This window comes from Nuphar pumila, chromosome 4, assembly GCF_984573655.1.
Source record: "Nuphar pumila chromosome 4, dmNupPumi1.hap1.1, whole genome shotgun sequence".
NCBI lineage: Eukaryota > Viridiplantae > Streptophyta > Magnoliopsida > Nymphaeales > Nymphaeaceae > Nuphar > Nuphar pumila.
Window position 1 is genome coordinate 133,854,908 of NC_143252.1, and position 25,134 is coordinate 133,880,041.

General features: G+C 38.9%; 1 protein-coding gene across 1 annotated transcript; it reads left to right on the plus strand.

Moving 5' to 3' along the window:
- Positions 1 to 835: 835 nt before the first annotated feature.
- OPR3 (oxophytodienoate-reductase 3) lies at positions 836 to 24,526 on the plus strand. The gene is made up of 5 exons (XM_090003617.1): positions 836 to 1,014; positions 3,020 to 3,160; positions 3,557 to 3,687; positions 22,212 to 22,394; positions 23,364 to 24,526. Exons 1-5 carry the CDS (start codon positions 941 to 943, stop codon positions 24,074 to 24,076), a joined length of 1,242 nt encoding a protein of 413 aa, XP_089859743.1. The 5' UTR covers positions 836 to 940; the 3' UTR covers positions 24,077 to 24,526.
- The last annotated feature ends 608 nt before the right edge of the window (positions 24,527 to 25,134 follow it).

Below are 25,134 nucleotides of genomic sequence, written 5' to 3' on the forward strand. Positions count from 1 at the left end.
AAAAGAAACAATTGTAAAAAGCTAAGATATTAAGATATTGTGATATATTTCGAAATATCAAAATATTTTCAGCTACCATGATATTATTATCTGAACAAGATTTATTTGTTTGACGTTACCATGATATTTACAGCATATCAATTATTTTTTAGAAGAAAAGGGAAATTTTCAAAAAGGCACCTAAAGTTTGGGCATTAGTAAAAAAACCACCTAAATTTTGAAAATTTTAAAAATGCACCTAAAAATATAGTGGTCAATTAAAAGGCTACCATCAAGTTTGCTGTTAAATGTGATGTGAAATTACTATTTCATCATCAATATTATATTTCAAGAAATACACCTAAAAAAAGGGAAGGAGTCTTTAAAGGGCTAACTAGTAAATGAACTCTCTTAATTCATCATGGTTTATCAAAAAACTAGGATGAAAGTTTTTTTTTTATTAACTGTGCAAAAATTTCGGCGCCTTTTTAAAAAAATTTAAAACTTACCTGCATTTTTTTTATTAATGACCAAACTTTAGGTGCGTTTTAAAAAAAACACACACACTAATGTTTCTGTTTTTTTCACGTATTTTTTATTTTCTATCAACTTTTGCAAGATAAAATTATAATAAAGACTTTGTGCTGTCGCCGTTTCTTATGTCACCATTCGTCCCACACGATGTGGGGCCCTGCTCCTAGGGTTATTATTGGTAGGAAGTGGGTCCCACCACTAGCTGCCGACCGCGCCGACTGCGACCGCGCAGCGACTGACCAATAGGAAGTAGGAACCCTCGAAAACGCATGAGCATTGAGCAGCACGTTTTTCACCTCTAAATCCCGAAAAGCAATTGACCAACCAAGCCAATTATTTGTAGGCGGCCTCCCGTACCACCACCTTCCCTGCACAATTATTTCCCTCCCCGCTGCTTCCATACCGATTCAGCTCAAGCCTCAAACTCATGGAGAGAGGAGGAACAGACCGTCCCGACCTTTTCACTCCCTACAAGATGGGGAGCTTCGATCTCTCTCACAGGTGAGTATAATGGTCGTTTTTCTAATTCTTGGGTAGTTCTTTGGTGTGTTTGATTGTATGACCTGAACTGTAAAGAGGGAAGATACCATCTTTAAAATCTTGCAAGTGGTCACTTTTCTAATTCTTGGGTAGTTCTTTGGTGTGTTTGTTTGATTGTATGATCTGTGCTGTAAAGAGGGAAGATACCATCTTTGAAATTTTGCAAGTGATCTCTAAAAAGTCAGATTCTTCTTCCCCAATTAGTCAATAATATGAGAATGGTAGGTGGTGGTGTTTTTCACTTGAGAAAAAAGAATGTTTTGTGGGTCTTGTCGAGATCAATTTTAGTTCTGTTTAAAAGGGAAAGTGTTAATGTTAGAATTGATTCTGGGTTTCTTATTTTTGGGTTAGATGAAATGGGGGTGATGATTGGTGGTAGGCAGGAGCGGAGCCAGGAATCTAAACTAGGGTGGGTACAAATGCACAGTAAAAAAACAAATCAAAACCCTGAATTCTAACAACATGATTCATAGATATGTTAATTGAAAAAGAAACATAAAACCCCTAAAATTTTAACCAACATCAAACATGTATTCAAGAAATCATGTTTAATGTTGATTGAAATAAAAACTACAAAAATGCCTAATTAAATATTCATGGCATTTAAGAAACTAAATAAAAAACTTAAATTCTAAAAAAAATCAAAGATATAGGGGTTTAATAAGTAATAACCAAAATCAAGCATTCATTATGGAATCATGCTTATTGATATCTAAAAAAGGAAAAATAACACAAAAACAGAAAAAAATGTAAATAAACATTTGCATAATTTGAAATACTCTAATTTCTGAAAATTTCATGGATTTATTTTCATTGAAAAAAAAACAAAACCCCTAATATTCTAACTAAAATCAAGCATTCATTACATGCCTAATTGCTAATTAAAAATATAAAAAACCTTAATTAAACATTTATTCTATTTAAAAAAAAACTAAAAAAAAAACTTAACAAGCATCATACATCATGCTAAAAAAACAAATAAAACCCTTAAAATCAAAACATTCATGCTATTATCAGATAATTCTTAAGAAAAAGAACACAAAAAAAAATTAACCCTTAATTAAACATTTATATCATTCAAAAAAGTCTAAATCAATACCTTGATTCCTAAAAAAATCATAAATTTATTCTAACTGAAAAAAAAAACTATTTGTCTAACCAAAGGAATAGAGGGAAAGAGAGGTGGGTATGTACTTGCCACACTCGGCTCGGGGTCACCCTAACCCATAGTTGGCCCACCGGGTGACTCGGCCAAAAATCGTTTGGGTCCGACTCGTGACTCGGCAAGACTGGACAAGTCAACGCCGATGACTTTGATTTTTTTTTCCGTATATTTTATAAATAAATTTTCTAAATAATAAAGAATACATATAAAATATTAAAAAAACAAAATAAGGAAACATGCAAAACTCGGGCGATTCTTCAAAAACTCACCTTTTTGATGAGTTTCGCTGGTTTATGCCGAGCTTTCACTGGTTTTTGGTAACTTCCGGTTTTACTTCAGATCAGAAATCGCTAGGGTGTCTGCTAGGACCGAGTCACCGAGTCAACGGTTTGACTCAGACGAGTTTGCTAACTATGCCCTGACCCATTTGGGTTGAGCACGAGTGGTGCCCACCCTGACCCGGGGCAATGCCCACCTGCAGTCAGGGTCAGGGTGGGCACTACCCACCTATGCTCCGGCTCCCATTACCGTTTGAGCATTTTTTCTGGGTCAGGGTGGTCACGTGCCCACCCTCTACCCACCATGTGGCTCCGCGCCCCTGGTGGTAGGAGTGAATAATATGAATTTTATGTTTCAAATAATAGATATGAAATCCTGAAGCGCTTACTGGATTTGTGTCATTTGATGTCATGTCTGTTATAATTCTGTGAGGATCTTGTTGTCCATGCACGTGACAATTTGGCTGCTTTTGCGTGCTGCTAAAATTTTGTGCTGAGTGTTGGTATTTGACTCTGTAAACAGGGTTGTGCTTGCGCCAATGACCAGATGCAGAGCTCTGAATGGAATCCCTCAACCTGCCCACGTCAAGTATTACACTCAGAGAGCTACACCAGGTGGCTTTCTAATCACTGAAGGAGCTGTGATTTCCCCCTCTGCCGCAGGGTATGTTATACCCTTTTTCTTGATAGTTTTCCTGTTCATATTGCCTGCAACTTTAGTACCCTTTTACAAAATATCGTTAACAGCGACACAACATGTTTTTTGTAATGTATAAGAGAATTATGTCTTCCACTTGCTAAAATTGAAAGGGTTTCTGCAATCTATAATTGCACATTGGAATATAATTGAATAAGTTATCCTTGATATGAATATTGTACAGAACCACCCTGTTTAAAGAATTTTGTGTTTGAGAATTTAAATTATTTTACAAGAGAGTTGGTCCTTCTACTACTTTCTAGGGCTAACACTAAAGTTTTAAATTGAATCAAAGGTGTGTGATTGTTAGCATTTGGAGGTAAGGTTCATCTATAACATGCACAGGACTTGTTCTTACTGCAGGTTTCCACATTGCCCTGGGATTTACTTGAATAAACACATTGATGCATGGAAAAAGGTTGTAGAAGCTGTTCATGCTAAAGGAAGCATCATTTTTTGTCAGCTGTGGCATGTTGGTCGTGCTTCTAACCCAGGTTTGTCCATAACTTATTTTGCCTAATACAACTTTACATCCTGCGAGCATTTTATCTTTATCATATTTGTGCATTGCATGAAAATTTTTGTAAACTCGCCCATATTCATCTCTTTTGATAGCCAGAGCAACTTAGCTTAGATATTCTATTGGTTATATTGCTGGTTTTGTACTTGTGCAAGTGCATATGTTATCATATTTGGCTCAATATCAGACTCTTGATGCTTCTCTGCTAAGTAAATCCCATAATTCAAAGTTTCGTCCCCAGATATTATGTACTTCTGGAATGCTCTTCATGCTCCTTTTAAGAACATGTACATTGAATATATGTTAAGAATCTGCTGCAAGTAGCACTTACATGGTCCTTCTTCATGTGGAGTTTCAAAGACAATAACCTACAAGAAAATTTCCTTAATGCTGGTTGTTAGTTGTTGCTGTGCATTCCCTGAATTCTGACATGTTTGGATTTGGAGGTATTCCTACCAAATTCAAAGTCACCTGGATTGATTGCCATGAAGTTGTAATTCCAACTAGATTATGGGTTTAAATGGCACCAAATTCAATATCTGGAGATTTATTTTACCACATTGTAATTCTATATATATCATTGGGGATTAAAGGGCAGATGTTATTTACTTTGTTTCATAGAAAAGCGCAGAAACCGTTGTTTGTTTTCTGAAAGAAAATATTATTAATAAATTCAAAAAATGTTACAGCAGATATACCCATCCCAGTTCAAATGACAGTCCAATTTCATGTACCTAAAAGTACTCCCTTATGTCAAATGAAAAAACAGCATCTACAAGATGGTTATGATTTTGTGTACTGTTTCTTATTTGAAGATGCCAGGTGCCTCACTATGTTGATGGCATTCATCTATCAGATGATAATTTCCCCCAACTTTTTTTGCTAGTTCAGTCACAGTAGCAGGGAATTTCTCTCCCATATTGCTTGTGATGTTTTCATGGTCATGCTGGCACCTGATCTGAATGTGAGTGAAAGCCATAGGAAAAGCTCGTCATTGGTTGACTGAAATAAGTTCGCTATTGTTGCTTGTTTGCAATCATAGAATTCATTCCATTAGACAAGGTTCTTGATTTATCAAACCTGATAATTTCTCTTGCAGGCCCCTTCTTCAGAGTAAGTTGTGTGATGTAGTTAATGAAAGTTTGCAGATGTCCCCATTTGAAAGCCTTTGTAGAGAGTGGATCTATGTCATGCATGCACGCACACACACACATATATAAGAGTAATATTTATTACAAATGTTTGTAGGTACAAATACCTCTGGATCTCTATGGAACAGGTCATTTTGATTCAATCAGACCTCATAGATGGATTCTTCATGTCCAAAATAGTGGGGATCAGTTTCTGAATCATGTTTTTTTTTACAAGAAAGCACGATTTTATGACCCAAAAAAGTATCGCACATTGTAGACAATTGGTTTTTGAAGCCTTGCAAAAACCTGCTTACTTGTTGTAATCAGATGATCTAAGAGCCTATTCCCACTAAGAAAAACATGTAGATCATATCTGTAAGGGTTAGTTTGTAGCAAATATTGACTCCATATATATTGGTCAATATTGACTACTAATGAAGCTAAGGAATTATTGAGTAGAGAGGTACTCAAACACCTTGTGGTAGATCGAGAAGATCAGATAGAGCCTCGGGAAGCATGCCCATAGCCTCATTTGAAGATTGATGCTCGTGTGGCTGACTTTTTAAAGAGTAGAAGAGTTTGTCATATCAATTTTGTGGAGCATTGCCAAACCAAGTACCTCCTACTATTCTTCGTTTTATATCCTTTGTTTTTGTTTCTCTTCTCTCTTAAATGGCCGACAAGGAAGTGGTGATGGTGGTCTCTACTAAGTTTGATGGAAATAACTACAACTTATGGGCCACCGCCATCAAAAGAATCCTAATCGAAAAAGGCTTATGGGAATATGTTGATAGTTCTTCAATGAAACCTCAACCTACTCTCATAAAGGCTCTTAGCGAAAATGATGAAACTACTAAAGAATAGGTCCTTAAAGGATAAGAGAGAGAAAAGGCTTTCTTAACCATGAAAGAATGGGAGATTGGACATGCAAAGGTCCTTTCCTTATTTATAGGAAGCATGAGTGAGGACACATGTGAAGCATAAGTGAGGACACATGTGAAACCATATTAGAATTTGAAAGGGCCGATGAAGCTTGGCTCTTTATTAAACAAACCTATACTCAAAGTGATGTTGCATATAAATGGGGGTTGCGAGACAAAATTCACACTTGCAAGCAAAGAGAAAAGAATGTAAGAGAGTACTATGGGACTCTCAAAAAGTTGTGGGATCAAATGGCAAAAATTTATGAATGTATTTCTCAGTGAAAAAAATTTACCAACTACTACAATAACATAAGTATTTTAGCGTTAGTTAAATTTGTCTTGTATCTTTTTTTTTCTAATTAAATTTTCTTGTTCCTTATAGAATTACTTTCAGCAGTTAGTCAGAGTTGCAATTCTTTTCATCATTGACATTTTGGAATGATTTGGCCCTGCCTTCTCTTGCATAGAAGCTATGTCACACGGATGCTCCATTTCACTTTGTGCAGTGTCCTCTTATATATATATATATATATATATATATATATATATATATATATATATATATATATATATATATATATATATATATATACACATCATTTTAGTGGAAAATTAAACAAAATGGCATGTCTCATGTCGTTTTTCTCATGTCACTGTGACATAGCATAGAAGTCGAGAGTCTATACATTAACTAGTTTGTTGGTTAAAGTTTGAAGTGATTGGAGGGAGAGATAAAGTGAAGAATGTTTGCTTCGACAAGTTTTTTGCAGAAAGTGCAACGCACATTCTATTTTTATATCCATTGATGAGAATGTTTTTTCCACGTTTTTTTGAACTAGCGTGTTTTTTCTCTATTTCTTCTTCCTAATTCGGAAGAAGACCAGCACGACAAATTTGACATCAGTTGGGAACCTCAAATGTTACTGATGTGATCTACATGGTTTGTTTAGTAGAAAACTTGTTTTGAATTATGTGATTATGACAAGTAATTAGATTTTTAAAGGGGTCAAAAAATCCACAGTCTCCAATGTGCCAAAATTTCATAACTCAAAAGATCACATTTTTACATCAGAAAAGCATGATTCAAGGCTTGATCCTTAGCAAACAAACCATGCTGAACACATCTATGTGATTAGATTGAATCGATACAACTTCCACCTATGATTTTTAGCTCATTAGTTTCTTTCCTTCATTAGTAGCAAATTTTTTCCCTATATATATATATATATAGTGTGTGTGTGTGTGTGTATAGAGAGAGTGATGAAAACCTACAAAATAAAATACGCTAAATGGGTCAAAATGCATTTTCCAGCACTTTTTTTGCAATTCTGAGTTCTAACCTCGTAGATGTGTTCGGTGTGGTCAATTTGCTAGGAATTGGCAGGTGACAGCTGAATCATATTTTCCCGATAAAAAAAATTCTTCAAGACTCTAAAATTTGTGAAGATTTCAGGCTGTTGACTTTTCAAACCCTATAAAAGCCTATCCGCGTGCTGGAATTGAATGATCCAATAGCCGATCTGTATGAAATCAAGCATGTAGATGGCATCTATATGGTTGGAATTAAAAAAAAAATGAAAAGCCATTTATCATATTTCATTTTGTAGGTTTTGGTCACTCTACAAACACACACACACACAATACATGTGTTCGTTATTGCAAATTCTCTAGCAATATATGAAGAAGAAAATTGAAGGTATAAAATATTTATGGAAACATGCATTGTATCCTACTGGATTATATAGTCCTAGAACCATACCGCTTCAGCACCCGGGGCACAAGTGTTGACTGATGCAGAGCATCCTAAAGATCCGAGCTTTGAAGACGAATTGGATCCAAACCCAATTCCCAAGATCCGATCCAGGATGCGATCCATGGCATATCCAATCGAGCAGGATCATCAGGGTCCAATTGGATCTCCGTGTACCCAGATCCATTTTTAATATCGTTCTGCAATATCTGAGATATTTTGTATCTTTCTCAGATATTGTAATTTTATGTTTTGATTCCATTTTGTCATGTTACGGAATCACATTAAATTATTTTTATTTTTATTTTTATTTTTATTTTTATTTTTTTTTTATTTTTATTTTTTAGGTGTCGGATTCTACGGATCCGGATAGTTCTAGTGCCCTGTAGGATTGATTTGCGGCATTAGAGGTGAAAGAATCTGAATAGGGCTTCAAGATAGTGCGCCTTCAAGCTTTGGAGAATAGCCTTCAATCTGAAAATACAAAATAAAGAGAAGAGAGGAGAGGGGGAGAAGAGGAGGATGCCAAAAGGAAAGTAGGGCACGTTAAAAGTATCGTGACCCTCTCTTAATAAGATATATATAGGATCTAACACTACTGAACAAAATACATGAAAAATATACAGGATTACAAGTATGCCACCGCCCAAACATGGGGAAAGCATACGCTCGGATATGGATCCAATATCGGATCCATATCCGATACAAATACAATTCTAACATCCCCCCTCAAGTTGTGCATGAGTTTTCATCATGCCCAACTTGTTCTTCAAATGCCAAAACTGTGATCCAGTGAGTCCTTTGGTGAAAAGATCAGCAACTTGTTCAGAAGTATGTATATATGCAGGGGAGATTTCCTCATCTTCTATTTTCTGACGAATGAAATGTTGATCAATCTCAATGTGCTTGGTACGACTGTGAAGTATGGGATTGAATGAAATTTTAATGGCACTTTGATTGTCAACCAGCATGGAAGATTGAGCAATAGGAAGAGATAATTCCCCAAGGAGGTGACGAAGCCAAGTAGCATCGGCAGTGCCAGCAGCCATGGCCCTATATTCAGCTTCTGTGCTGGATTTTGCAATGGCGCGTTGTCTGCGACTACTCCAACAGACAAGATTAGAATTGAGAAAGACACAATAGCCAGAAACAGATCGGCGTTCATCAAGATCGCTTCCCCAATCAGCATCAGTGTAAGTAGAGATAATATGATCATCCACAGTAGGAGACATGCGTTTATAAGTAAGTCCATCGCCAATAGTCCCCTTGAGATAACGTAAGATACGCTTGACAGCTTCCATATGAGTGTCTGTGGGAGCATGCATAAACTGGGAAACTTGATTGACAGCATATACAATGTCGGGCCGAGTGAATGTCAAATATTGAAGTTTCCCAACAATACTGCGGTAAAGGGTTGGAACAGGATATGCAGGACTGCCATCTGAAACGTTCAACTTTGCATGCAAAATGCTGGGCGTGTTAATGGGCTTACAATCAGACATACCAGAGGATGTGAGAATATCAAGGGCATACTTGTGTTGAGAAAGAGTGAGGGAATCCTCAGTCCTGTCTAATTCAACACCCAAAAAATATCTGAGGTCCCCGAGATCTTTCATTTTGAAGTGTTGTTCTAACACTTCTTTGATTTGGACGATATGAGAGGAAGTATTTCCCGTGAGAACAATGTCATCCACATATATCAATAACCAAGTAGTGATCCCTCCTTTGTGATAGATAAAAAGAGAATGATCAAGAGCACTCTTCTGAAAACCAGCTTCTTGAATGTGAAGGGAGAACCTTTCAAACCATGAACGAGAAGCTTGTTTTAACCCATATAATGACTTGTGCAACTTGCATACCCATAGATTAGAATCATTAGTAGCATATCCTGGTGGTTGTTCCATGTAGACGTCCTCTTTGAGGAAACCATGAAGAAAAGCATTTTTGACATCAAGTTGATGTAATGACCATCCAAAAGTAACAGCAAGAGAGAGAATAACTCGAATGGTACTCATCTTGACAACAGGGCTGAAAGTCTCATCATAATCTTCCCCATGTTGTTGAGTGAAACCTCTAGCCACAAGACGAGCTTTATACCTATCAATACTGCCATCTGGTTTATATTTGATTTTATAAACCCATTTAGACCCAACAACATTCTTATCCCTTGGCCGTGGAACGACTTCCCATGTTTGACATTCATTCAAGGCTTCCATTTCTTCATTCATGGCTTTAATCCAACGGGAATTTTGAGAGGCCTGAGAATAACACTTTGGTTCAGTCTGTTTATGCAAACTGGTCATAAAAAGTTGAAAATCCAAAGTGAAAGTGTTATAGCTTATCCATCTATCCACGGGATGTCTCGCTCGAGTGGACCTTCGTGGATGAGAAGGAACAATGACAGAATCAGTAGTAGAGGTAGGAGTGCGACGAGAATAAACCAAGCCAGAAAATCTGTCTAAAGGAGGATCAGCCATCTGAGTATCAGACATGTCTGCTTCAATGTGAGTACTATCCATCTGGGCATCAGACATTTCTGCTTCAATGTGAGTACTGTCAGAAGGGGCTGGAAAAGTGGTCGGTTGAATCCCATCGCCTAAGATATTAGCACATAACCATGGATCATATAGTCTGGACGCTGAATCATGAATAGCCTTGGAAGAAGTGTGAAACTGCAATCTGAGTTCATCAAAAACAACATGTCTTGAAATATGTATACGGCCTGTTAGGGGATTATAGCACCTATAGCCTCGATAATGGTCTGCATAGCCCACAAACTGACACATTATAGCCCGAGCCTGAAGTTTGTTCCGGAGGCTGGAATCAACATGAACATAGCAAATGCATCCAAAAACCCGAAGCTCATCATACTTAGGATGCTCATGATTCAAAAGAAAGAAAGGAGATTTCCCTGCGAGAAGAGCTAAAGGCAATCGATTTATAACATAAACGGCCGTGTGAAATGCCTCAGTCCATAGAGTCATAGGGAGATCAGTGTCATGGAGCATGCTTAAGGCAGTCTCTACAATGTGTCGGTGCTTGCGTTCTGCAATGCCATTTTGCTGTGGTGTGTGTGGACAAGATATCTGTCTAGTGATGCTATGATTTAGCAAGTATTCAGTAAATTCAGATGATAAATATTCACCACCACCATCACATTGAAAATGCACTATGTTGGATGAAAATTTATTTTGGATGAGGGCATGAAATTGGCTAAACAAACGGAACACTTCAGATTTGTGTTTTATGAAGTGTATCCATGTATAGCGAGAAAAAGAATCAACAAAAATGACATAGTATCTACTGCCGGAAGGAGATGAGACAGGAGTTGGTCCCCAAACATCAGAGTAAATCGTTTCAAACAATTTAGAAGCTCTTTTATTGATGGAATTAAAAGGAAGGGCATGACTCTTACAAAGTTGACAGCTTGAGCACATGCCTGACTCACTAACAGGTCTCAGACTGGATTTGTGCAACAATCCATTATTAACAAGGCTAGAAATAAAAGAATGACTACAATGGCCTAATCGATTATGCCAAATGGACGGCATATCAATTTGAGTCAAATTGACTTCATTCGGACTGATAGGAAAAGAAACAGATGAACTGGACTTGGACACTGGAGGAGCTTCTTTGAGGACGTACATGTTGCCTTCACGAATTCCTTCAGCGAATATCGTCTTGGTGAGAGGATCCTTGACAAAAACAGAGGAAGGAGTGAATTCAACTGATGTGGAAGAGTCATCAATGAGTTTAGATACTGAAATAATGTTTTTCTTGACATTAGGGACGACTAAAACATTGTGTAAAGGAAGAGAAGTATGCGGCAAAGAAACATATGCATTACCAATGTGAGTAATTTTGTGGTGAGTGCCATCACCTGTAACTACAGAACCTTTTGCTAAATATGGAGATGCACTAGAGAGTTTACCTGCATCATCAGTCACATGGGCGGCAGCACCAGAATCCACATACCAGACACCATCATCATTTTGCTTGAGATTCAGATTAGAAATAGCTGTCATTAAGAGTTGTTGTGCATCGGGCGTGAATGAGGAGGAAGACGCTCTAGAAATGATAGAGGGGGTTGGCCTGTGATCACGTCGACCTCCCTTAGCTTTGTTCTGAGGATTGTGCCAACATTCAGATTTAACATGTCCTCTCTTGTTGCAATAGAAACATGTAGGGATACGCTTTGGCATGTTAACAAGAGTGCTGCCCTGAGGAGTAGGAAGAATACCCTTTCCTTGTCCGGATGTATGAGCCCAAGTATGTGCACGCTGTCCTGACACACCATGTGTAGAAGTAACTAAAATACTGGGCGAAGTAGAAATGAAAGCATCATGCCTGTGAACTCTACTAGCCTCATGCTGGATCAATTTTGCCTTTAAGTCTTCAAAAGAGGGTAAGACAGGGAGAACCTCCAGAGCAGTGCAAAATATATCAAACTCTGACCCTAGACCACTAAGAGCCTGCTGAACTTTATCCTTGTCTGAAATAGGATGGCCAATAACAGCAAGTTGATCGCTTACATTTTTAATCTCATAGAGATACTCAAGTACAGATCTGGAGCCTCTATTTATGCTTTGAAATTGATGCTTCAATTGAAGATATCTAGCTTCTGAAACTTGAGAGTATGTATTTGCAAGCGTATTCCATAGTTGAAAAGCTGAGATATCATCATCTATACCTGCAAGCACTTCTTCAGAGAGGGTAGAAGTAATATAAGCAACTAAAGCCTGATCATGTGCCATCCATACGGCATATGCTGGATTAGGGATATTATCTGTAGCAGTCACCGAACTAGTAGCATCCTTTGTTTCACCCAAAATCAATTCAGGCGGGGCTGGAGTAGAGCCATCAATATGACCATATAGACAATGGCTCTTAATGAAAGGGACTATCTGACGTTTCCACGTCAAATAGTTGGAATGTGTTAACTTTTGGGAGATGAGTTGGGAGAGAAAACTCGAAGAGAGGGTGGACATGATTATGCTGATATAATATTTGCGTTTCCAAAGGTACTCGGCTGAAGGATCAGGCACTCGGCTGAAGGATGAGGATCAGGCACTCGGCTGAAGGATGAGGATCAGGCACTCGGCTGAAGAATGAAGATCAAACTCAGCAGATCGTGGCCTGGTTGACAGGCGTGATGAAGAAGGCAGACGTAACTCAGCAGTTCGTCGATCGTGGCTGGAGAAGACTTGCTCGTGGCTGGAGAAACATGCGTCGATCGTGGGTTGCTCTGATACCATGAAAGAATCTGAATAGGGCTTCAAGATAGTGCGCCTTCAAGCTTTGGAGAATAACCTTCAATCTGAAAATACAAAATAAAGAGAAGAGAGGAGAGGGGGAGAAGAGGAGGATGCCAAAAGGAAAGTAGGGCACGTTAAAAGTATCGTGACCCTCTCTTAATAAGATATATATAGGATCTAACACTACTGAACAAAATACATGAAAAATATAGAGGATTACAAGTATGCCACCGCCCAAACATGGGGAAAGCATACGCTCGGATATGGATCCAATATCGGATCCATATCCGATACAAATACAATTCTAACAAGCGGGTGTATGGGGAAGTTGGGTAGATTTTCTTTTTCTCGCATTTTATTTTTAATGCATTTTTGGAGTTGGATTCGGAATATCGAATATTTGGATCTTACACAAGATCCAAACCACTTGAGGTCCAATACTAGTTGGTGCCACTTCATGTGGACAGCCAAAGGCTCCAGTCAAACTCCAAGTTTGACTTGGAAAAGGAGCATGTGCTTGTTGGAGGCAACGAAGCCTTTTTTTCAAAAGGAGCCCATGCATTGGGCAAGTGGGCGGCAACTTGGAGAAGACCAACCCCTTTTTTTTGTAATTAGAGCTGAGGGGTGGCATCATCATTCCACCCTCCAACAGGACTTAAGAGCCTCATGGTGGTCGACTATGGGCTGGTGGTTGTTGTTTTGAGAAAAAAAGAAACGAAATTCGAAACGGTGATGAGAGAGGGGAAGAGGCTATTTGAAGGGTGAACACAGTTTCAGTATTTTGACCGTATCTCTCTAGATACTGGTCTAAATTGCATGATCTTTAGCTTGCTGGAAAGCTAAGATTCTGCTCTATAAGTTTGTTGTTTATCATTTGGCTTGATTCGGCTCGATTAAGCCGCTAAAGTCCCAGACAAGTTGCCTACTGACGGCATTAAGGAAGAAGGTGAAAGAAAAAACGCGAGTTGGAGCTTGGTGTGTGCTTGAAGGTTCGATTGGAGAAGGTTACATTGGCTGAGTTGTTGCAGGAGTCACGTTCAGGCTAGAGGGCTCAGCATCTCTCACCTTCCACGAGCTGGTGATGGTGTTGGCTGTTGCCCAGCCGCACCATCTTCTTTACGAAATTGTGTTTGCATCCCTTGATCTCTTGTTATTTTTGTGCTTCGATCTTGATGTTTATTGAATATAACTGCAAACTAATTGATTGTTGTCAATGTACTGAGTGTTTAGAAGCATTTTATGTTATTGAATGTGATTTCCAGTCATATCTTGATTCCGAGCATTGTGATTTATCCATTTCGTTTTTTTTTTGTCAAAAATCGGAATCCCGATTCTAGAGTTGTCAAAGACGACTTCAAAGAATCGATTATATCTGCTTAGATAATAGTTTGATTCTAGTGTTCTTGGGCTTTCTGGAAAGCCAAGACACAAACCTTCAACATTGCTATTGAGGTCGCTGTCTGATTCGGCCGGCAGGGTCCCGAAAATTCTCTGTCAAACTGTCGGTCGGACAGAGCCTGTTAGCTCCTGTCCCATCCAAAATACTCCATAAAGTGTTCCGTATTTTTGGGATTCCTCCCGATTCCCTCCATAAAAATCAGATTTGTTTTATTTTATAGAAAGCTAAGACCGAGTTCTACAACTTTCATGTTTGCCGTTTTTGTTGAATCGTCCTGTAAGTCACTCGAAAAAGTCATTTTTTTCCTCTAGTTTTGAGTTGAACCTTCAATTTCCTGTTGTAGTTTCCTGTATAGGTCATTGTAGATTTCAAATATTTGGAGTTCTGTTGCATGTTTTCTAAAACTGAAAAGTGTTCTGATTTGCTAACATCTGGCTATACCTTAGTGTAGTTCAGAGTTTTCTCCGAAATCGTCATCTGAGTCCTCGAATCTGGGGTGATTTGAGTGCTCGCATAGACCCCTTATCGCAGGTTGTGACAGTTGCCAACTAGTTTCGTCAGAAAGTTTACAAATTCATAGATGCCCGTAGAGTAGGCCAAAAATTGCGTATCATAGCTTGTTGGAAAGGTCTGAATCTGACCTGCATTTTCTCCGTTGAGAGTTTTCGCAAACTCTGCCGTTTGAGGGGTTAAAAACCACTTTGAACAGACTGTCTGCTGAGCCTGAGAGTCTGTCAACGACTTGTCTACCAGTCCCAGTTCCGAGTTCGTGGAGCGGACAGTTCTAATCTGAATCTGGTGATTTTTGATTTGTTAGAAAGGCTTGTGAGTCGCACACAAGTTTCCTTTGGACCGCCTCTGTCAAAACAGAGTGCACGGGTCTCAAAAACTTTATTTTCCAGAGTTTTGTTTGGACTCATTTTAGTGAAAAAACTTCTGCTCGTATTGAGATCTGTTTGGATCTTAGATTGTGGATCGGTGCTTACCGAGTCCACATCATTTGGTATCAAAGCGAGGTTTGCCAGATTTCTCAATCCGACATGATCCTCGGTGTAGTGGGAAGGTAAAAAAAAAAATTAGGATCCATGCACCATGTCTGGGCGAACCGGATATAGGAGTCGAAGCGAGTATAACCCTGAAAAAGACATTCACGACCTTAGGGATGGAACTCGAACCTTGCGGTATCAAATCGATGATCTTCGTCGTAAAATAGAAGATTTTACCAAGGAGCGGGAGAAGCCATTCGAGCAAAGTTAATGTGTTTCTCGAGGAATGTGTAGAACACTTCCTTATGACTCTTATGATGAATTTGAGTCAGAACGGGATAAGAAAACAAGGTTTTTGCAAAGTCAATTGCTCGCTGAATAAACTTGGATGGCAAGGATAAAATTTAGACTTTGTGAACTGGAGTTAGAGGAAGACCGTCGTCACAGACCTGATCTGCTCCAATCTTGGAGGTCTGATTTCATTCGTGGGTCTGACCCACATCGATATTCATACTCGTGTTGTCAGTTGGATTCGCCCAGTTGATCCAGTCGAGAGCCTAGAACTCCAAATCTAAAGTCCAACTATGCGAACTCTTCGCATAGAGAATTAAGGCGTGGCCCTCGTAAGCCCGTCTCAGCCTTTAGTCCCCGACCCAACCCCACCTCATTTAAATCTGATAATTCTAGGGTTAGGTTTGAGGAAATCTCGTGTGTGAGTTGTGATGACGAAGAAAGTTATGTTTCTTTTGACATAAGATCTCAACAATTCAAAGAAGTCATATTGAAAAACGAGGATTGAGATAGCGAAGAAGAGTCTCAGTGCGAAGAAATTAATCGCACTCTTGTTATTTTCACAAAGGAGCCTCCCGAGAAGCTTTTCGTGAAATGATTGGTGGACCGATATTCGATGAGGAAATCGAAAAGGAATCCTCACCTAAAATTGAGGATGTTCCTATGTGCGAAATTCTTAATGAACCAATTTTTGAGAAAATGTATAAGGAGATGTCCCACATTTCTTCATTTTGGGAAATCGAACCTATAGAAGACCAGTCTGGTGTCAATCTTGACGATCCGGTCTTCGAAAAAATTTATAAGCACATAGAAGAAACGGTTTTCCCTCAAGATGCGATTGACATTATTGTCAACAATGACCTCTCAATCCTTATTAGTGAATTCATCTTCGATAAGAATGTCGAAATTGAAAAACCCTATCATAGTATTGAAAATTTGATCGAGATGTGTGATAAGGAGCTTTTAGGAATTGAAAATTTAGAAGTTCAAAATGAAATGTCTCTAGTTGAGTTGTTCGAAAATTCTGAGACGAATACATTGGAAATGGCAAACATGAAAACTCTAAATTGTTTTTGTGACCATCAGGATTTTTTTGATAATTGTGCTTCTGTATCTTTGATAAATTTAGATAGTAATTTTTCTTTATTATTATATTGTGTTGCTTATTTTCAAAATGAATTGTCTTATGATTGCAAAACTCTATGTGCGAAGTTTGATATTGTGATTATCATGATACACAAACAATTTTTATATGTGACTGATCTGAATTTTGTTGCAATCGTTAGAGCTCTGATACATGGTCAAATTATTAAATATCAAGTCCTGAAAAATTTTGTATTTCAATCTAATTCGTCTAAATTAGATTATGCAAGGAATGTTAATTTGCATGTTTTTAGTCAAACCATAAATAATTATGAGAATCCATGTGAATATTTGAGTAAAAACCCAAGTATGTTTGCCTTGCATGATAAAAATGTTAATGTGTTAATATCTAATAGTAATTTACAATATTTGTCGAGCATGTATAATGGTTTAAGTATATATCTGATGTTGTCTACATTGTATATTACATTTATTTTTTCTGTGGACAGACTCTGCGTTGATTTTATTTTGAATGTTTGCAGGGATTATGGAGCTTCGCATGAGAAGAACAAGGCTTCGAGGATGAAGCCTTTTGACCCAGGGGGAATGATGCAGAGCATTCTGAAGATCCGAGCTTTGAAGACGAATTGGATCCAAATCCAATTCCCAAGATCTGATCCAGAATGTGATCCATAGCAGATCCAATCGAGCATGATCATCTGGGTCCAATTGGATCTTCGCGTACCCAGATCCATTTTTAATATCGTTCTGCAATATCTGAGATATTTTGTATCTTTCTCAGATATTGTAATTTTATGTTTTGATTTCATTTTGTCATGTTACGGAATCGCATTAAATTTGTTTTTATTTTTATTTTTATTTTTTAGGTGTCGGATTCTACAGAACCGGATAGTTCTAGTGCCTTGTAGGATTGATTTGCGGCATTAGAGGGTGTATGGGGAAGTCGGGTAGATTTTCTTTTTCTCGCATTTTATTTTTAATGCATTTTTGGAGTTGGATTCGGAATATCGAATATTTGGATCTTACACAAGATCCAAACCACTTGAGGTCCAATACTAGTTGGTGCCACTTCATGTGGACAGCCAAAGGCTCCAGTCAAACTCTAAGTTTGACTTGGAAAAAGAGCATGTGGTTGTTGGAGGCAACGATGCCTTTTTTTCAAAAAGCGCCCATGCATTGGTCAAGTGGGCGGTAACTTGGAGAAGCCCAACCACTTTTTTTTTGTGATTAGAGCTGAGGGGTGGCATCATCATTCCACCCTCCAACAGGACTTAAGAGCCTCATGGTGGTCGACTGGTGGTCGACTATGGGCTGGTGGTTGTTGTTTTGAGAAAAAAAGAAACGAAATTCGAAACAGTGATAAGAGAGGGGAAGAGGCTATTTGAAGGGTGAACACAGTTCTAGTATTTTGATCGTATCTTCCTAGATACTGGTCCAAATTGCATGATCTTTAGCTTGCTGGAAAGCTAAGATTCTGCTCTATAAGTTTGTTGTTTATCATTTGGCTTGATTCGGCTCGGTTAAGCCGCTTAAGTCCCAGACAAGTTGCCTACTGACGGCATTAAGGAAGAAGGTGAAAGAAAAACGCGAGTTGGAGCTTGGTGTGTGCTTGAAGGTTCGATTGAAGAAGGTTACATTGGCTGAGTTACTGCAGGAGTCACGTCCAGGCAAGAGGGCTCAGCGTCTCCCACCTTCCACGAGCTGGTGATGGTGTTGGCTGTTGCCCAGCCGCACCATCTTCTTTACGAAATTGTGTTTGCATCCCTTGATCTCTTGTTATTTTTGTGCTTCGATCTTGATGTTTATTGAATATAATTGCAAACTAATTGATTGTTGTCAATGTATTGAGTGTTTAGAAGCATTTTATGTTATTGAATGTGATTTCCAGTCATATCTTGATTCTGAGCATTGTGGTTTATCCATTTCATTTTTTTTGTCAAAAATCGGAATCCCGATTCTAGAGTTGTCAGAGACGACTTCAAAGAATCGATTATATCTGCTTAGATACTAGTCTGATTCCAGTGTTCTTGGGCTTTCTGGAAAGCCAAGACACAAACCTTCAACATTGCTCTTGAGATCGCAGCCTGATTCGGCCGGCAGGGTCCCAAAAATTCTCTGCCAAAGTGTCGGTCGGACAGAGCCTGTCAGCTCCTATCCCATCCAAAACACTCCAGACAGTGTTCCATATTCTGAGGATTCCTCTTGATTCCCTCCATGAAAATTGGATCTGTTTGATTCTGTAGAAAGCTAAGACTGAGTTCTACAACTTTCATGTTTGCCATTTTGGTTGAATCGTCTTGTAAGTCACTCAAAAAAGTCATTCTTTCTGCTTCTAGTTTTGACTTGAACCTTCAATTTCTTGCTGTAGTTTTCTGCATAGGTCGTTGTAGATTTCAAATATTTGGAGTTTTGCTGCATGTTTTCTAAAGCTGAAAAGTGTTCTGATTTGCTAACATCTGGCTATACCTTAGTGTAGTTCAGAGTTTTCTCCGAAATTGTCATCTGAGTGCTCGAATCTGGGGTGATTTGAGTGCTCACGTAGACCCCTTATCGCAGGTTGTGACAGTTGCCAACTAGTTTCGTTAGAAAGTTTAAAAATCCGTAGAGGCTCGTAGAGTAGGCCAAAAATTGCGTATCATAGATCGTTGGAAAGGTCTGGATCTGACCTACATTTCCTTCGTTGAGAGTTTTCGCAAACTCTGCCGTTTGAGGGGTCAAAAACCCCTTCGAATAGACTGTCTGCTGAGCCCGGGAGTCTGTCACCGACTTGTCTACCAGTCCCAGTTCCGAGTTCGTGGAGCGGACACTTCTAATCTAAATCCGGTGATTTTGAATTTGTTGGAAAGGCGTGTGAGTCGCGAACAAGTTTTCTTTGTACCGCCTTTGTCAAAATAGAGTGCACAGGTCTCAAAAACTCCATTTTCCAAAGTTCTGTTCGGACTCATCTTAGTGAAAAAGCTTCCGCATGTATTGAGATCTGTTTGGATCGTGGATCAGTGTTTACCGAGTCCACATCATTGACATGGGTATGTTGGGCATTTTAGAGGACCTGTGTTTCATAAAGCAACCAATGTTACTGGGAGTTTTTATGTTTGTGACAACTTTCTTTGAGGATGAAAGACTAATGCCAAGTTCTCACGATTGAAAAGGAAAAACAAATTTTCTTACAAACAGGCGGACATAGGGAAACCTGATTTTTTTTTTTTAAATACAAGTCAGGAATTGGCTAAATTGAGTCTAAACAAATAAAATAACATTAGGTAGAAGAAAACAATTTGTGCTCCCATAATGCCCCAAAACTTTGGATCAAATCTTGTAACTTTTTCCCTTTGAAATTAATGACTGAAATTTGAGAATCTGAAAATTCTACAGAGAAAAAGATTTTAGTCCTTAAAGTTATCTCTAGAATGCATCAGAACTGCTGAAATTGGATTTCCATCTTCTAAACCCTTTAATTTGCTCCCATTCTTTAGGTAATGTCCTTTCTTTGTTGGATAAGGGGAATTTTGTTGCATCAACTCTAGTATTAGTCCTTCAAGAACATTAGAATCCACTTTAACTCAAGAATTTTGTCAATGGATTGCTTTTCTCAGTGCTGGGGGATATCTCCCTTACGGTACCACTAAAAGTGAAAATATTGATACTTCTGTCCATTCCCAAAAATGTATGATATTGTTTCTATTCTTTCTCCCGTTTCAGATCATATTGGAACCATATGATGAATCTATCTATCCCCAAAAATTCTATTATTTTTTCCAGAAAGAGATGATGACACAGATAATGAAAGTATAAGTAGGAAAGACTGAATATTATTCTCATCAGCTTCGCTTAAAAGGAAATGAAATATACATGGCTATCCAAAATTGAATGAGAAGAAACTACTAAAAGAATGACAAAAAACGATCTTTCTCTTTCATGAAATCCCAAGTTTACTGTGAATGAGATCATACCATGTGGCCCATATGGATAAGGACTCTATAGTTCTTTGGCAGACAAGCAGAATTGTGACAACACCTAAGTTTTCCTACTGCCAACTGAATTAAAAAATTTACCTTCAATATCTGGAACGTTCTAGGTTGTCTACAATTTTGAGATATTGTTTCTTCATATGTCCTGAGTTCTCCACTACTCACTTGCATCTGTACATTAGTGAATTTTCCAAGTTCTATGACAAAAAGTATTGAACTCAAAGCTTAAGTTTTGAATTTTTTGATTAGCTAACGGATCAATATAATTTTAAGTGTCATTCTTTTACCTTTGAATTTTTAAATGTGTCATAATCCTGAGGAAAATCCCTAGGGTAATTATTTAAATATTTTCGATCTTTCCCTAGCAGCCAGCAGTGGATAGGAAGGCCTACATGCTATGAGTCCCCTAGCAGCCAGCGGTGGATAGGAAGGCCTACATGCTATGAGTGCAGACTCTTCTTGGAGCGAGCCTACAAGTGCTTTGCTTTCCTGTTATGCGTAGCTTGTGTGTAGTAAACACATTGAGTTGCACTCAGTCTTCTCTATGGAACCTCATGGCCCTAAAAATATTAAATGATGGTCAAATAGTTAGGAACAACTCTCTTGCTCTTTATGCCATTTTTATGTTAAATAACTTGTTTAATGATTTGTTGTGTTATTTATCCCCCAAAAAAATCATTTATGATAGTTCAATCCCTAATAAAATAAGAGAAGGAAAGAAAGCTTACTGATCACTTGGGTCTTTATTAAATGTACTTCATGATCTATGATCAGAATGGTAGTGAAAAATGTAATCAAAATGACTGTGAGGGCGAGCAACAAAAATAGTGATAAATGAAGATCCTAGTCAGCTGAACCAACTTTTATCATTAATATGGCACTATCTGCATAGTTTTCATATATAAAGTACCTTTCTGCTATTAATCATGTGCTAATTGTTCACTATTTGTATGTGTCAAGTCTTGTTCTCTATATCGTGTTACTTATCTGCATAGAGCCACTTGGCCCTCAGCTTGGCTATTCCACCCGGCCCCCTCCTTTTTTTGTTGATAGTCCAAGGGAAAACCCCCCACCTCCATCACCAACCGCACATTGGCTAGCCTCTGATTAGTAAAACCCTTGAGGTCCCCCCTGCCCACCAGGAATTACACCCAGCTTCAATATTGCGGTATACAATTTTTTTTTAGCTTCTTTCACCAAGGTTCTAGCTTTCACTCATCTCCTTTGTCTGATATGATTCTCTCCATTTGTTGGTCGATGTTTTGTTTTGGTGGCTCATTAGTTGTCGTCATTTTTATGCATTCTGTTCATTTGTCACTTTACTAATAGAAAGAACACAGTTAAAGTTGCCTTCTCAATTTGGTTTGATCGTGGAGTTTGCTTTATTTTTATCAGTTTGGCTGGAATTTATCTATTAGATAAACACCTGTCAAATTAGCTTCAATCTTGCTCATTTCAGCCTAAGACCCCATAAACGATACAAGTGATTTTGTTTCATAAAATCAAGGGGTTGAGACTTGAGACCATGTTTATGATTTGAATTTTCAATTAGTTATTTCACTGACTTCTGCATTGAAGCTCCATTTCTTCAAATTTTTGTTTATCTGTAGACTTGATTACTTGGTGATACTCATGGTGGCATCAATTTTATTATCGGAATCCTTTCTGATCCAAGTGTTTTTTTATCAGTTTATCAGCCTGGTGGAGCTCCTCCAGTCTCATCCACAAGCAGAGCCATTTCAGAGCGGTGGAAGATTCTGATGCCTGATGGTAGTTATGGAAACTATGTTAAACCTACCCCTCTCTCCAAACAAGAGATCCTGGAGGTTGTCATGCAGTATCAACAGGCCGCACTGAATGCCATTCAAGCTGGTAAGAAAAAAAAAGTTGATTCTTTATGTTTCCTACCATACCAATCTGTCTGCACACATGCCCACATGCATGCATGCAGACGCCCATATGAGGCCACTGTAACTTGTGGGTACAAATATCTTCTGGTACCATCTTAGGCTGTGAACAAATTGCCAAGAACACATTTTGCTGCCACACTATAGTGCAACTCATAGCTTAGAGTTATTCATGGGTGGGGCAAGTTCTTCCATTCTGGTTTATGTTTCTCTTGGTTATATGGTTCATCCGGGAGAAAGATCATGCTTCAACCGGTCTTATCAATACACCAATATTTAAATCACCAGCTTGCTCATGTATCCATCACTGTACAAACTGAGTTTAAGCTTTCCCCAGTCCCTTTTCATCAATGGACTCCCAATGTATACTAAGAGTGTCATTCCTTCGACAAATTATTACCTCTTTCAAAGTTGGTATGATTTGTCATTCTAAATGGTCTGTGTGCCTTGTCAGATGTGAAAATAATTGGTAAATCCATGTTCTCAGATGAAGAAGAATGTACCCTAATTCTGTATTTTTAAAAAAATAAACAAAAGGAGAAAGCTTCTGGGATTAAAAGCAAGTTTTGAGTGAAAAAAATAGCTAATTTTACACGGTAGGAGTTTCAATCAGGAGTTAATGGCTGGGTTACATTGCTGTTTTTTTCTGAAAACTCAAATCTCTACTTTTTTGGTACTTATTTATTGATATTCAAAAGAGCTGCTAATCGTCATATCTTGCTACTTAACCAACAAAGCCAAGTCTCTTTCTCTCTCTCTCTTTAAGACAGACTAGCCTTTCCAGCCTTTCCTTTCCTACTGTCACGCTCCTTCATACAAAGCAGCAAAGAGCGAAAAGAAATATATATATTCAAAGAAGGTGCTGCTTTTATAAAGTTTGTCTTTTCGCCCCCCTCTTCGTTCTTTGATCTTCCTTTCCTGTTTGGAATTGCAGGGTTCGATGGAGTGGAAATCCACGCCGCACATGGCTACCTCATTGACCAATTCCTCAAGGACGGCATCAACGACCGATCCGACGAGTACGGTGGCTCCCCAACCAATCGGGTCAGGTTCCTCTCCCAAGTGACCCAATCCATCGCAACCGTCGTAGGACCTGATCGGCTTGGGGTCCGTATCTCCCCTGCGATCGACCACCTCGATGCCACGGACTCGGACCCGGTCAGCCTAGGCCGTCTCGTGATCGGAGAACTCAATCGGCTCGAACAGGTCATGGGCAGGCGGCTCGCTTACTTGCACGTGACCCAGCCGCGGTACACAGCCTATATGAAGACCGGGGCGAACCTAGCACGCGAGAAGCAAGAGGAGCACTTGATGAAAGTTTTGAGGGAGGGTTACAGTGGCACCATGATATGTAGTGGTGGGTTCACTAAGGAGACGGGGATGAGCGCGATCGCTGATGGGGAGACGGACCTGGTCTCTTATGGTCGGTTCTTTATATCGAACCCGGACCTGCCGGATAGGTTCAGGGTCAACGCCAGCTTGAACAAGTATGTGAGGGCCACATTCTACACATATCACCCCGTTGTGGGCTACACTGACTATCCCTTTCTTCAGCAAGGAGGGGCCCAGGATGTCAAGGATTCCAAATCAGAACCGGAATCCGCGAGTCGGGTTGGGTCCTTTGGTTGGGTATTGTCAAAGTTGTGAGTGGGACCACGGTGGCCCAAGTTGTACTCTAATATATGGGAATATGAGGTTGAATATGATGGTTAAAGATGGTCTATATGTATCTAAAATGTTTTTGGTCCCAGGCTATATGGGTCCAATTGGGGGTCCCTGTTCCGCTTTTGGTCAGCCTCATTCATGTAGCCAAACCAGACCACACACTTGACTGGATCCAGGAACGTTTTTGACGTAATAGGCTGCGGGTTGGGGGGTTTCGGATGGCACCACGGATCCTCCCACTGGTGGGTGTTCTGGGTCTTGGACCTGGACCCAACTTCTGTAAGTTTAGACAAGTGCATGTGAATGGTTGAGTAAGAACCTTCCCGGGTGATTTGGCATGTTAAGCTGGAGTTGTGACTCTAAACTTTGCAGTTGACATGAGCTGTTGAACTTAATTTGCTTGTTTTTAATTTTAGTATAACCTATTCTCTCTCTCTCTCTCTCTCCATTAACTACACTTTAATTAATGCCATTATTTGTTTAGACAATTGAAATGATGAGATGCCATTGTCTAAAATTGAATGTACTTTATTGTTTATATTTTAGATTATTGTTTCCAAAAAAAAATCTGAAAAAAAAGCGTGAGAAGATAAAAATCTTTAAAATATCGCAATAAAAGAAATTCAATGCCAATAAATCACCGTTTTATACTTTTGCCACCGTGTTGGGAACTGGCGTTTCTACGAGATCTCATCTCTCACAACACAAACAAGAGAGTTGGCAAGTGGGGATCAAAACCGGTGGGTCCCAACTCCCAACTTGGTAGTGTACCGAGCATTGATGGGAGATCGTTCTTGCTGATAAAAAAAGTCAGAGGTTTTCAAAATGGACGGCTGGGATCTAACAGGTTGCGTGAGGTCATTTCCTTGTCTAACGTTGGGACGTACCATTTAGTGAGGCAAAAGAGAGTGGGCCCTCAGAAATTCAAAGGGGAGAGATGATTTTGTTGTTGGATCCTGCACAAGATTGCAATGTTGTGGGGGAGCAACAAGCACCACTCATCAGCCAAAAGATGTACGGAGTTCAGCGTAAGGGGTGGT